The 13,979-nt window shown below is 42.7% G+C and overlaps 1 protein-coding gene across 1 annotated transcript in view; it reads right to left on the reverse strand.

Annotated features, from left to right (window-relative positions):
- LOC141523097 (taste receptor cell protein 1-like) overlaps nucleotides 1-8,932 on the reverse strand; it is a 33,565-nt gene extending 24,633 nt beyond the window's left edge. Inside the window, exons 1-2 of the mRNA XM_074236373.1 lie at nucleotides 8,870-8,932; nucleotides 4,203-4,308 (exon numbers count right to left, since the gene is read on the reverse strand). Of these exons, the coding sequence (XP_074092474.1) occupies nucleotides 4,203-4,245 (43 nt within the window). The 5' untranslated portion in view covers nucleotides 4,246-4,308; nucleotides 8,870-8,932. The remainder of the gene's footprint in view (nucleotides 1-4,202; nucleotides 4,309-8,869) is intronic.
- Between the last annotated feature and the right edge of the window lie 5,047 nt (nucleotides 8,933-13,979).

Genomic DNA, 13,979 nt, shown 5'->3' on the forward strand with positions numbered 1-13,979 from the left:
CACATGGACTATTTGTGCCCAACCTGTGGTAGAGCATTCCAGGCTCTTATTGGTCTGATCAGCCACAGTCAAACTGTAATTTGTCACAAACATAGTGATGTCATTTTGTTTGTCTTGAAAAACAAAGAACTAGAACTAAATCAACCAACCAACAATGTTATAATATAGTTTAAGATTTGGAATAGCTTAGACCACCTTCCTTCATATTTTTTATTGATTTATTTGATTTTTTTTTCAGGGCAATAGGGTTGTGACTTGTTCAAAGTCACACAGCTAGGTAATTATTAAGTATCTGAGGACATATTTGAACTCAGGTCCTCCTGACTCCGGGGCGGTGCTCTATCCACTACGCCACCTAACTACGCCCTCATTTGATATTCTTGACCTTTTGTTCTTGTCAATGAATTTCATTACTATTTTTCCTAGCTCTATAAAATAATTTTTGATAATTTGAGTGATATGGTACTGAAGAAATAGATTGATTTAGACAGAATTGTCATTTTTTACTATATTGTCTCTGTTTACTCATAAGCAATTATTATTTTTATTTTTCCATTTGTTTAGATCTGACTTTATTCATTTGAAAAGAGTTTTATAATTGTATTCATATAGTTCCCATATAGACATCCAAGTATCTTACATTCTGTACAGCTAATTTAAATGGAATTATTCTGGATTCCTGTTCCTGGGCTCTATTGGTTAAATATAGAAATGCTGAATTATGTGGACTTATTTTCTATCCTGCAACTTGGATAGAATTGTTAATTATTTCAACTAGTTTTAGTTGATTCCCTAGGATTCTCTAAGTATATCAATACATCATCTGCAAAGAGCAATAGTTTTATTTCATTTTTCTTACTCCAATTCCTTCAGTTTCTTTTTCTTCTCATTGCTATAGCTAGCTAGCATTTTCTTTTTATAAGGTTTTTTTTTTGCAAGGCAGTAGGGTTAAGTGGCTTGCCCAAGGCCACACAGCTAGGTAATTAATTAAGTGTCTGAGACCGGATTTGAACCCAGGTATTCCTGACTCCAAGCCCGGTGCTTTATCCACTGTGCCACCTAGCTGCCCCTAGCTAGCATTTTCAATGCAAAAGAATAGGTTATTAAAGAGAGATTCATGATCACCCAGAAAAAGTAAGTAGTGATCACAGAGAATCAGGGAGATTGACTATCTTTATTTCTTTTTTATTCTTTTTTCTTTTGGACAGGTTTACTAAACTGATAGAACAGGGAGGTGGCAAGATAATTTAATTATGATCAAATATTTAATGAAATATCTTGAGCTATTATTGTAGGAAAAGATGGAGAATGTGCTTTAGATGATTATATAATTAAGTGGACTTGGAACTAGTTGAATGACTGAACTCAAAGAGTGGTCATTGATAATTTCATTATGACTTGTAAGGTGGTCTCTAGTAGAGAGCCCTAGGGATCAGTGCCCAGAGTTGTTCTATTTAATATTTTTATCAATGACTTAACAGAGAGCATGTTTAATAAATTTTCAGAGGGTAGAAGTCTTGAAGACTAGCAAACATGCTGGATGTTAGAATCAGTATCTACAGAAATATTGGCAGACTGAAGAGGGGCTAAATATAACAAGATCAAACTATAGGAATAAAAGTAAATTCTAATACAAATTCAAAAAACAAAACTGCACAAGTACAGGATGTGGGAAACATGAAAAACGACGTAGGGGTTTTAGTGGACTTCAAGATCAATGAGTCAGCAATGTGAGTTGTATGGAATTGTTTTTCAATCATTCTGACTTTTTGTGATCCTATTTGGGGTTTTCTTGGCAAAGATATCAGAGTGATTTGTAACGTCCTTCTTCATCTCTTTTTACAGATGAGGAAACTTGGGCAAACAGGGTTAAGTGACTTGCCCAGGGTTGCAGTTAGTATGTGTCTGAGTCCAGATTTGAAGTCTGACTCCAGAACCAACATCCTATTCAGTGGCAAACCTAGCTGCCCTATCAATGTGAAAGGCATGCCAAAAAAAAATTAATCCAATGTTAGGCTTCATAGATTCAAGAAACAAGGTGGCATAGCAACAACACAGTGGATGGAATGTCAGACTTGGAATCAGGGAGACCTGGATTCCTATCTCAGACTCTTACTAGTTTGTGTGATTCTCAGACAAGTTATTTAATTCTTCTGAACTTTCTCATCTGAAAAATGGGATTAATAATAGTGACTATCTCAAAAGGTTGTGAGGATGAAATGAAATAAAATATTTAAAGTGCATTGAAGCTCTCAAAGTGTTATATAAATCTATTATTAAAATAAAACTATTATGAGGTTGTACTCTGTCCTAGTCAGATCACACCTAGAGGATTGTGTCCAAATCTAATTGGCCTTCCGAATGCCTCTATACAAAGAAGGGCAACCAACTGGTCAGTGAAGGACCTTAAATCCATGTTATAGGAGAAATGGATGAAGGAACTCTAATGGAGATGTTTGTCCCAAGGAGGATGCGATGGCTGCCTTTGAGTATGTGGAGGTCTGATATGTGGATCTTTGTGAGGATTGTCTATGGGATGGAATAGCTAAGAGAATGAAAGAGCAGACTCTCAAATCTGTCCTTAGAGCACTTGATTCTGGCTGCTGTTGGCCAAGAAGGAACCTCTGGAGCCATAGGGAAGCTGCCATAAGCCCAGTCTTGCTCCCTACTGTTCACTCTCTAAAGATCTGGGAAGCAGAAACTCTGAAAAGTAAGCTATGTCTACACCATTCAAGTTTAGCTCAGCTAAGACTGTAGATTTCTGTATCCCTCAGTTTCCTCATCTGTAAAATGGAGTCTTTACCTTACTTTTTTATGATTCTGTGACATCAGTTATGAAATTATTACTTACACCTAGTAGATGTTTAATCAATGTTTGCTGAGTTGAATTGTAGGCCATTTCCATGCACAGAAGGACAAAAGAAGTATCTTATCAATGGTCCTAAGGAACCTCCCATGACTGAGACTACCCTCTTGTCAGCAAGCAGATGCAGAAACCAGACTGTGCTCAGGCAAGCCTTGAAGATTCAGATTTCTCCATCAGGAGAGGGGGCCCCCACTATTCCTGAAGTACACACATTCACTTTCCCACCTTATCCCCATTCATCTCCCTTTTTTTTGTGTGTACTTTTTCTCTTCCTTTGGAATAGAGGATTCTTGAGGGCAGGAAATAGCTTTCTTTTTTCTTGCCTTTATATCCTCAGTGCTAAGCATATAGTAAAAGGCTCAATAAATGTTGTTGGTTTGGATATCTCTGATTACTGAGAAGATCTTTTCCTTACACCAAAAAACTCATCTCCCTCATCAAATATTCCACAACCATTTATTAAGCACTATTCTAGATAATGAGAAGACACAGACAAAAGTAAAACGATGCCTGCCTTCAAGGAATATACATTTGATTAGAGGAGACAATGAAGACTTACAAAAGTATATACAAAATACAGCTGCCACAGGAGTTGCTTAGGTCACTTCCAAAGGCTCATACACCCCAGCCTCCAGATATGTGTCCTCTTTAGCGAGAGTCCAGAACTAATGTGTCACTAGAAGTGACCCAAAGTGCATGGCCAGCCCCATCACCCATGTTACCCCTCTTATATATAGTATACCATGTCATATGACATGGTATACTATATTATAAAATATAACATACTGTATATAAATACAAAATCTCTAAATACACATGTCTTTGCATATATGTATAAATATACATACACATGGATATATAGACATATACATATGCATATATATAAATATAAATATATACATATATACATGTTATACTAAAGTAGCAACTAGAAGAAAGAGTAGGGTTCAGGAAAGGTCCCAGGTTGGTGCCCAAGTTGAAACATCATGGGTAAATATGTAGGGGAGGGGGTACAATTGGACTATAGTCTCTCGTGATCTCAAAAATTCCTTGTAGCTCTTGGGAACTCATAATGAAAAAAAAAGAAAGAAAGAAAGAAAGAGCTACTATCAGTGTCAGTGTTCACCTGAAGGAGAAATCAGCATGTAATCAATACTCCCAAGTGACTGATGGGTAACATGATTTATCGATGAGATCCTGGGTGGGAAAGCACCTGAGCCAGGAAACAGTGATAGAAATTGGAGGTGTGTAGGCAGAATTCCCAGGGTGTGGCTTACCTTGGTGGGCTCCCCGCTCCTGGGAACTCCCTAGCTCTCCCTCCAGGCCCCTCACTTACCTAACAATAGAAGCCAGGTCTTCGGAGCAGAGTTCCAGTCCATTTGGAAGGGCCAATCACCTTTTCCTTGAGGTGCTGCCAGTTAATAGGGAATCCTCCTTCTTCCCTGAAAAGAACCAAAGAAAAGACCTGGATCTAAGTCTCCCAAGACCCTCCTCCCAGCAGCTCAGGGAGAGAGGAGGCAAACCTAAAACCAGTCAGCAAAATTCCTGTCCCTTGCTCCAGCAATGGTCTGAGTTCCCCTTTCAGGGGGATCTGTAGTGGAGGGGAATCTGGAGAAGGCCATGCTGAACCCCAAAGAAAGGAAAATTTCAGGTCCTATGGAAAGTCATAGTGTGTGAGAGGGAGAGAGATCAGGGGGTCTCCCTGGAGCCTTTCCCAATAGACCACCATTGGTCCCTAAATTCAACTCCAGATGTCTCTGATATCTGGGAGGTATTCCATCCTAATGCTCTCAGCATAAACTATGCCTGAAGAGTAGCAGAGTGTGATAGAGAGAGCAAATGTAGAAGAAATCTGGTGAGGTCTGGGTTCGAATTCTTTCTTTGACACAAGTTCTTTCTGTGATTCAGTATCTTCCAGTAAAAGGAGATAATAATGCCTATAGTATCTCTCTCCCAGGATTATTGTGGACATGGAATAAGATCACTTTGGAAACCAGATCTCATTAGATTATCTATCCTCCCTTCCCTGGCATCACCCACTCCTGGGCAGCTAGGCGGTGCAGTGGATAGAGCACTGGTCTTGAAATCAGAAGGACAGGAGTACAAATCTAACCTCAGACACTTGACACTTACTAGCTGTGTGACCTTGGGCAAGTCACTTAATCCAATTGCCCCTCATCCAGGGCTATCTCCAGTCATCCTAATTCCTATCTGGCCACTGAAACCAGATGGCTCTGGGGGAGAAAGTGAGACTTTCTGACTTAGCACCGCACCCTCTCACTTAAATCCAATTTATGTGCATGTCATGGCTTCATCTCCCTGACATCATGGTCTTCTTTGAGAAAGAAGGACAAAACATTACATTATCACCCGTTCCCATGACCAAAGAGCCAAGCCTACCTTCAAGAACCCTAAACCTTTCCAGCTCATCATAGTTTATTTTTTTTAAGAACAGCATTTATATTTATTCTTTTAACATGAATGACATTTTCCCCACCTTCTCCTCTGACATTTTTACTCTAAAAATAGGGATGTGGGGGAAGGAACTATTTGAATTCTTTTTTTTTTTTAGATTTTTTTTTTCAAGGCAATGGGGTTAAGTGGCTTGGCCAAGGTAATTATTAAGTGTCTGAGGTCAGATTTGAACCCAGGTACTCCTGACTCCAGGGCCCGTGCTCTATTCACTGCGCCACCTAGCTGCCCCTGAATTTTTTTTTATAAAAGATTTTATTTATTTTGAGTTTTACAATTTTCCCCTATTCTTGCTCCCCCCCCCCGAAGGTATTCTGTTGGTCTTTACATTGTTTCCATGGTATACACTGATCTAAATGGAATGTGTTCATCATACTTTAAATGCTAATCTCCTGGAAAGAATGTAGAACAAGGATCTCTTGGGACCTTTTTAAACCCAATACTCAAAGAGGGTCCCTGATAGTCTGTTTTCAAAGTTGTATCCTGGTCCTGCCTCAGGAAGGGGATAAAACAGAAGAGTGTACTAATCAATGTTTAGATGCCCTTTGAAAAGTTCGATCTGTTTTGTTAACATTTTCTCCATCACTTTTTAACGTCTAGAATCAGCAATCAACAAAAAAGCAGATCAAACCCAGATGTATAGTGTTTCCGAAGTATAAATATTCCCACCAAAATTTTAACAATCCGCTCTTCAGAGTCCAGTTGAGCTGATTCCCACACACTCCTAGAAAGACTCCTAGGTGCTTCCCAGAGGTTTCCCTCTTCTTAACCATAACTCAGGTCCCCAATACTTTATCCACTTCTAAATTAAGATTTACCTCTGACCACACTTCTTCATTCTAGGGAAAATGTTAAAGTTCTCCTGAATTTACATTATATTGTGGGGATAGGGAAAATCTGTTGGGGAGGCATATGGAATGGGGGAGATGAATGAGAGGAGATAAGAGGCAGGCAACTCCAGCTACATGTCTCTCCCCCAAGCCTAGCCCAGCAGGTTGGTCTCAGATCCCCACTGCCAACATTGGCAAGCATATACATTCCTTCCTGGATTAGCCCCATCCAGGCCCTGTGACTGAGACTTGCCATCTGAGAAGCTGGTACTTTTTGCTCGGCATCATCTCCCACCAATGTCCAGGCCATGTCCTGCCTGCTTCCTATGTCTCCCCTTCCTTCCTACTTCCTTCTTAGACCTCTTTCCTCAGTTCTCTGCCTTACTTTCTTCATATCCACCTACCTACCTATTCTCATCTCCCTTCATCTCTCTCCTTCCCCAGTCTTTCTCCCTTTCTTTGCCCCATCTGTCCCTCCATCCATTTTCTCCTTCCTCTCTCTGTCTCTTTGTCTCTCTGTCTCTCTCTCTCTGACTGTCTCTCTCTCTCTCTCTTTCTCTCTCTCTCTCTCTCTCTCTCTCTCTCTCTCTCTCTCTCTCTCTCTCCCCCCCCAATTACCCTCTCCCTTTATTTCTCTATCCCTATGTCATCTCAGTGCTTCTACCCTCCTAAAACTGCCTTCCATTGTCCCCTCCCTCTTCTTCTCTCTCCTTTTCCTTTGTCCTCCTTCTTGCCATTTCTTCCCCCCATTCTCATACTAGTTTCCCTTTACCCCCTCCCTCTCCTCTTCCCCCTCCTTCCCAAGGCTTCTTTCTGTCTGCCACAGACACAGGAGATTAGGTAACAGAGGCCAGAACTTAAGAGGCTTACCACTCCTGTCAGAGGAAGGGGCAGGAAGAGGAGGGGAGAGAAAAGTGATGAGAAGACTAAAGAGAATGAGCATGAGGAAGGGGCCTTGCCAGAGCTCTTTAGATTTTCAGCAGGGGCTGAGTCAAAGTTGATGTCTCTAGCCTTCCTTCCATGATCTCCCCCACCCACCCATGACGCAGGTCCTTATTAACCTACCAAACCCTTAGTCCCAAAGAAGTGACCACAGTGATGGCCTTTATGATTTCATTCTACCATCACACCTGGGAGAGAGGGCGAGATAGACAGAGACAGAGTCTATTTCCTTCCTAGGCCTTCTCTTTCCTCAGTTCTCTACCTTACTTTCTTCACACCCACCTACCTATTCTCATCTCTCTTCATCTCTCTCCTTCCCCAGTCTTTCTAGACACAGATAGAGCCTTGCCCGGGAGTACACAACATATCAATTAGCAAAGTTCCGACAAGAGTCCAGGTCTCTTTTGGAGAAGAAGGAAATTCCTGGGAAACTTCCAAAAGGAAACCAAATTTGAGAAGTCACCAGAAGCCCCAGGGATACCTACTCTGCCAGAATCTTTATGCATCTTAAAATCTCTTCTTCCTTTAGCTGAAGTTAGTCCTCCATCCTTTCCTCCTAAATTTCTGACAGGGGAGGGATAAGGATGGGAAATAGGAGAGTGGAGGGTGGTTAATGAATGGATCCCAGGTTCATAGATGTAGAGCCAGAAGGGATCTCTGGCCATCTGCCCATTTTATAAATGAGGAAATTGAAGTCCAGTTATGACTTGACTAAGATCACACAGAGAACAAGTTTCAGAGGAAAGATTAAAACACAGATCCTCTGACACTTGGGCTGGTGTTCTTTCTGCAGTATTCATAGTTTCGCCATTCTCCTTAGCTCTAACCCATCCCACGGTGGTGCCCAAACAGGCCAGAAAATTTTTAAGAAATATCACTTAAAAGCTTAAAAAAAACAACAACCCCCCTTCTCCCTCCCCCCTTGGCAGTGACTTCAGTGGGCATCCATGCCCCTCTCCAGCTAATAGTTCATTCTGCCATCTCACCCAGAGCTCTCTTGCTTCCTTTTCCTTGTCTTGTGGATACACAGGTGTCTACTCAGGCCCTATCTCTTTCCAGGTAGGAAAACCACCTGAGTCAATGCCAGAAATGTCCAGGGTCCAAGGAGAAAGAAATAATTCTGGGGTTCTGGAGTAAAGAATCTGTATTCAAAAATGGGAGATGTGTGCTTCTCCTCCCCATTTACCACCTTATGGTTTGATGGTCCTTTCCTCCCTCAGTGATTCTCCCTCTCCAGGAACAACCCCCCCTTCACCTATCAAAGCCTCCCCTTCCCCCCAAAGAATTCTCTGAAGTCGTTCAGAGAGAAATAGAAGTCACTGAGAACAGCTTAGTGGAAGTGGGTGGGAAGTGAGAATATATGTATTTTGTCCGAGGAGTGAATGGGCAATGGGGAAATCTACCCAGGCAGGTGGGCATGAAATTTATGACCAGAAAGGTCCTTTTGGTGTCCCCCCCCCAAAAAAAATCATAGCACATTGAGGATCATCTGTCCTGCGTGTGGGCAAGATCATCCATGCCTCAGGGCCTTTACTATTAAAGATTACTAGGATTCTCTCCTGCTCACTCTTAGACATAAGGAACAGAAAAAAAGTTGAGGACCAGGTTTCCCATAGCTAGGAATCCCCTGGCCTGGGTCTCTCCTCTCCTTCTTGGGCCCGGGTCTCCTCTAGCCTGGGTCTTGGGGGTGGGGGTGGGCAGGGGGAGGAGGAGGGCTCTGCTTGGAATCTTCCCTGGCCCAGGTCTCCCCTTCCCTCACCTGGGGTCGCCTGATCAAGGATCCTCCAGCTCTCCAAAGCGTCTCCCACTCCACCACCTGCAGAGCCAACTCAGTTCCAGCCCAGTTCAGCCCTCCCTTAAATGAGGAGGGGGGTGTGGCAAGGTGGAAAGTAAGGGAGGGATGAGGCTGAAGGAGCCAGTCTTCTCTCCGGTGGCTTCTGGGTCCTTTCAGACTCCCCACCCTCTTGGCTCCTCTCCCCCTTCTCCCCTCTCTCCCCCCTCCCCAAGACTCTTGTTCTTCTGTGGGCTCCCACCCAAGAGGAGGAGCAGGTGGGATGCACCTGTCTGATTCGAGGGAATGGGTCAGGTTTCGTCTACAGCTCTGTTTCCAATCTAAATATTAGAAGGGAAAGCAGAAATAGAGGGAGGGTGTAGTGAAGGGATAAGACTGCTAGATGAACAGTCAGAGAATCCTGGCTCTACTGTTTACTCCCTGTGTGACCTTAGCCAAGTCACCTCTGGACCTCAGTTTCCTCATCTGTCAAAAAAGGGCCACGTCCTAAGCTCTTGGGTCTGGGGAAGGAATACAAATTCACATAGACATTATGCTAAGCACTTTCACAAATATCGTCCCATTTAATTCTCATAACAACTCTGAGGTAGGTACTGTTGTTATACCCATTTCACAACTGAGGAAACTGAGGCAAAAAGAGAGGTTCAGAGACTTGGCTAGCAAGTAAGTAACTGAGGCTGGATTTGAACTCAGATGTTCCTGACCCCAGACCCAGAACCCAACACAAAGATACTGCCAGGATACTCTGCTTCAGGTTCAGGTTGGCCTCTGGGGTCTCTCTCACCTTGGGCTATGCTAGCTAGGTTGGATATAAAATTCTGCTTCTAACCCTCCATCACGTACTAAGGCTTGCAGTCACTCTCCTTGTCCATCAGAGACTGGAGTTGAGGAATGAGACCAAATACTGTCGAAAGTATTTCCCATATGAAAGTCCCAAACCCCTTTACATACACACACACATACACACACACACACACACACACACACACACACACAGACACACAGCACAGACACACACAGACACACAGATACACACACGGACACACACACAGACACACACACACACACATCAGGGATTTGGCAGAGCCTGGGGTAGAAGGAAGAGGCAGGTTCCTCTTGCAGTTTCTTTCTTGACTTGGTAAGGGAAGTATCAGCAGCTCCTGGACGTTGCCTTTTGGCCTGACCTGAGGGAACCTGGTCAGTGTAGCCCGGATAAGACTTGTTTTGGAGTCAGGAGACCTGGGTTCAAATCCCAGTTTAACTCTATGCAACTTGGAGCAAATCACTTGACTCCCTGGAGTTCATCAACAAAACAGGGGTGAGGAGGCACCAGGTGACAAAGTAGATAGAGCACCAGCCTTGGAGTCCAGAGGACCTGAGTTCAAATCTGATCTCAGACACTTAATAATTGTCTAGTTGTGTGACCTTGGGCAAGACACTCAACCCCATTGCTTAAAACACATTAAAAATAAAAAACGAAAACAAAAAAACCCAAAATGCATGATGAAATATCTTTCAGCTTTCACAGAGTTGTGATGTCAGTGGTGTAGCTGATTAAATTACAGGCTTGGTGGATCTGGACTTGGAGGGACCCAAGGAGGGATCTAGGCCAGCTCCTCATTTGAGAGGAAACAGGATAAATGTGAGTTTTGGCTTCTACAGGCTAAAATAGTGAGTGTATCTAGGGTCTACCTCAGTTCATGCTAGATGAGGACAGGGCTACGGTCCTTTAGGTGTCTATATACAAGTCTCATCCCAGAACCCTTCCGTTATGATGGTATGATGGGTTGTCCCAAAGGTCCTGTTTCTGAATCCTATCACACATGCCTGGGAGGCAGGAGCCCTGACCTATGACTCCAGCAGCAGTGATAGAATAACCCGAGTCATCCCCACTCTTTCATCTAATCCTCATTGGAACCAATGAGGTTCATCTAGGGCCAGTATCAAGGGTCAGCCTCTGAATGGAGTTTGGACTGACTTTGTGGCCTGGTGTAAGACTTGATCTGTCTCTGTGTAAGGCTAATAGACTCATTTAAGCATCTCCAGACAGTGAATTCTGACTTCATTTGAATCGACCATAAAGAGACAGAGCTTCAGAATCTTTGGAAAGAGACACATACATCCCCAGAGGCAGAACAGCTCCAGTCTTCCAAAATAACATGCATATATACATATGTGCATGTATGTATTTACATATCTACTGTATAGATGTGTATTGATACACATATATATACATATATATATGTATATGTATATATATATATATACACACACACACATATATATATATATATATATATATATATATATATATATATACATATTGAAACATGAAAGAAACTAAAGTAAGGAAAATTAGAGAAGCTGAAAGAAAAACCACTACCACTCCACCAGTGACAGTGCTTGGGTCCTCTGGTTTGTTGGGGCTCCCTCAGCATAAGTAAAAATAATTTGGTATTTGAGCTAATTACGATGTTTGTCCTTTGTTCTGGAAGAAAATCATCACAGTCATGGAGGTGAAGCCTTGACATGCACGAATTCGATTTGAGTGAGGGGGTGCTGTGCTAACTTTCTCCTCCAGAGACATCTAGTTCCAGTGATCAGATAGGAATCAGGCCAACCGGAGATGGCCCTGGATGCAAGGCAATCAAGGTTAAATGACTTGCCCAGCTCTTTGCACCCTCTCATTGGACCATCAGAGAGACAAACTGGATGAGTACAGATGAAATGCTCCAAGCCTTCCCCACCGAGTCTCTCTCAAAGCCACAAAGGAATCAGAGAAGTTACTGGTTCTCTGTGATCAAAGGGGGAGCAGAGCCAGGTTCAGAAATAGTGGAGGACCTCTCTCCCCTGGACAGATGGGGAGAAAGGAGAAAGACAAGGAAATGATTCAAACAGGGGGTGGGGGGGGAGGCGTCAGAGCAGAGGAAAGGCCCAGGAAGACCTTCCTGAGGCAGGATATAAACAGGGTCCATTTTGTACTAAGTAAAGCTGATATTTGCCTAGAGACATAGATCTGGAGGGGCTGGGAGGCTGAGTTTTGCTTAAATACATTCTAGGTGGCAAAGCTGGAACTGATGAAGGGAAATCATGGGGGGCATGGGAGACGATGTGTGTTGGGGGCTGAGCTTCACAGAGGGGGCAGGGAGAGTTTGAAGGGCAGTTAGAATTTGGAGACGACTAGATGGCTCAGTGGATTGAGCATTGGGCCTGGAATCAGGACGACCTGTTCAAATTTGTCTTTAGACAGATAGATAAATAGATACTAGCAAGTTACCTCACCTTTGTTTGCCTTAATCCATTGAAGAAGGAAATGGAAAACCACTCTAATACCTTTGCCAAGAAAACCCCATACAGTGTCATAAAGAGTCAGATGAGCCTCAACAGCAACTGCAAGAATGTAGATAGACATGAGCACCTTCAGGGTAGGAATTGGGAGGGTCGAGATTCACAAAGGGCAAGGATTTCAGAACGAACCTGGGTGTTTGGGAGATGGTGAAGGAATCAGACTGGAAGCTCAAAGGAGGATCCTAGACCAAGGACTGGAAAGGACCTAGAGGCCCTCATTTTACACGAGGAAGCTGAAGCCCAGGGAAAGGATTTGAAGTCTCAGTCTCAGAGGTAGGATTTGAAATAAGGTAAAACGAAAAAAAAAAGAAAAAAATCAACTTTTTCCTTTCAATTTAGACCTCTCATAAGCATATGAGAATTAATCCAATGTGGAGCATAAGTAAAAATAATTTGGTATTTGAGCTAACTACGATGTTTGTCCTTTGTTCTGGAAGAAAATCATCACAATCATGGAGGTGAAGCCTTGACATGTATGAATTCGATTTGAGTGAGGGGGTGCTGTGCTAACTTTCTCCTCCAGAGACATCTGGTTCTGGTGGTCAGATAGGAATCAGGCCAACAGGAGATGGCCCTGGATGTGAGGCAATCAAGGTCAAATGACTTGCCCAGGATCACACAGCTAATAAGGGTCTAAGGTCAATTTGAACTCAGGTCTTCCTGACTCCAGGCCAGAATTCTTCCATTTGCCAGTTAATTATTTGTCCAGTTATGACTTTACATTGCTTCAAAAATAAAATTGAAAAATTATTCATACATCGGAGTTTACTATTAAGCCCTATACATAGATCACCCTCAAAGCTATCTAAAAGCAACTCCTTTTTTTTTTAAATACCATCCCAGCAAAAACAAAACAAAACAAAACAAAAACTTTCTACCATCAGGGTGGGTGTGGGGGGGGGTGGGGGAGAGGGTCTGCATCAAGGTCTGAAAATTCTATGACTAGAATACTAAAGTAAGGCACTGAAGAATGCCTATAAAGATAGAAAAGCATTGCCTAAAAGGGAATAACATTGTTGTCAAGGGGAGTGACACAACACTCGGAACAATTGCAAAGTGTGGAGATATGATGGCCTTTCCTTCCTTTGGATGCCCTTGTCTTTCAATTTAAACTCTATGGTCCAGAACACACACACACACACACACACACACACACACACACACACACATACACACATACACACAGATACAAACACACACACATATCTTCCCTTATCCCCTTCCTACAACCTAAGGTTCATTGGAAGGAATTGTGATAAGACAGTTAAAGATAGTTTGGGCAGATTCCCCAGATAGGAAGATATGATTTAATTCATTTCCATTTTTTTCTGTGACCAGTAAAATGAGTGACTCCTGAATACTGTGTGTCTGATCTTAGGACTGTGGGAAGTTGAGACTGAGTAGAATAAGAAGGGATGAAAAAAAATTGTAAAGGAAGGTGGCCTAGCTCTACCAGATCTAAAACTATGCTATAAAGCAGCAATCAAAACTGCATGGTATTGGTTAAGAAACAGAGTAATGAGGGCAGCAAGGTGGTACAGGGGATAGGGTACTGGCCCTGGAGTCAGGAGTACCTGAGTTCAAATCCGGCCTCAGACACTTAATGATTACCTAGCTATATGGCCTTGGGCAAGTCACTTAACCTCATTGCCTTGCAAAAACTAAAAAACCAAAAAGAGTAATGGATCAGTGGATTAGGATAGGTTCAAAAGAAACTGCAATAAATGTC

Source organism: Macrotis lagotis, chromosome 4 (genome assembly GCF_037893015.1).
Source record: "Macrotis lagotis isolate mMagLag1 chromosome 4, bilby.v1.9.chrom.fasta, whole genome shotgun sequence".
Taxonomy (NCBI): Eukaryota; Metazoa; Chordata; class Mammalia; order Peramelemorphia; family Peramelidae; genus Macrotis; species Macrotis lagotis.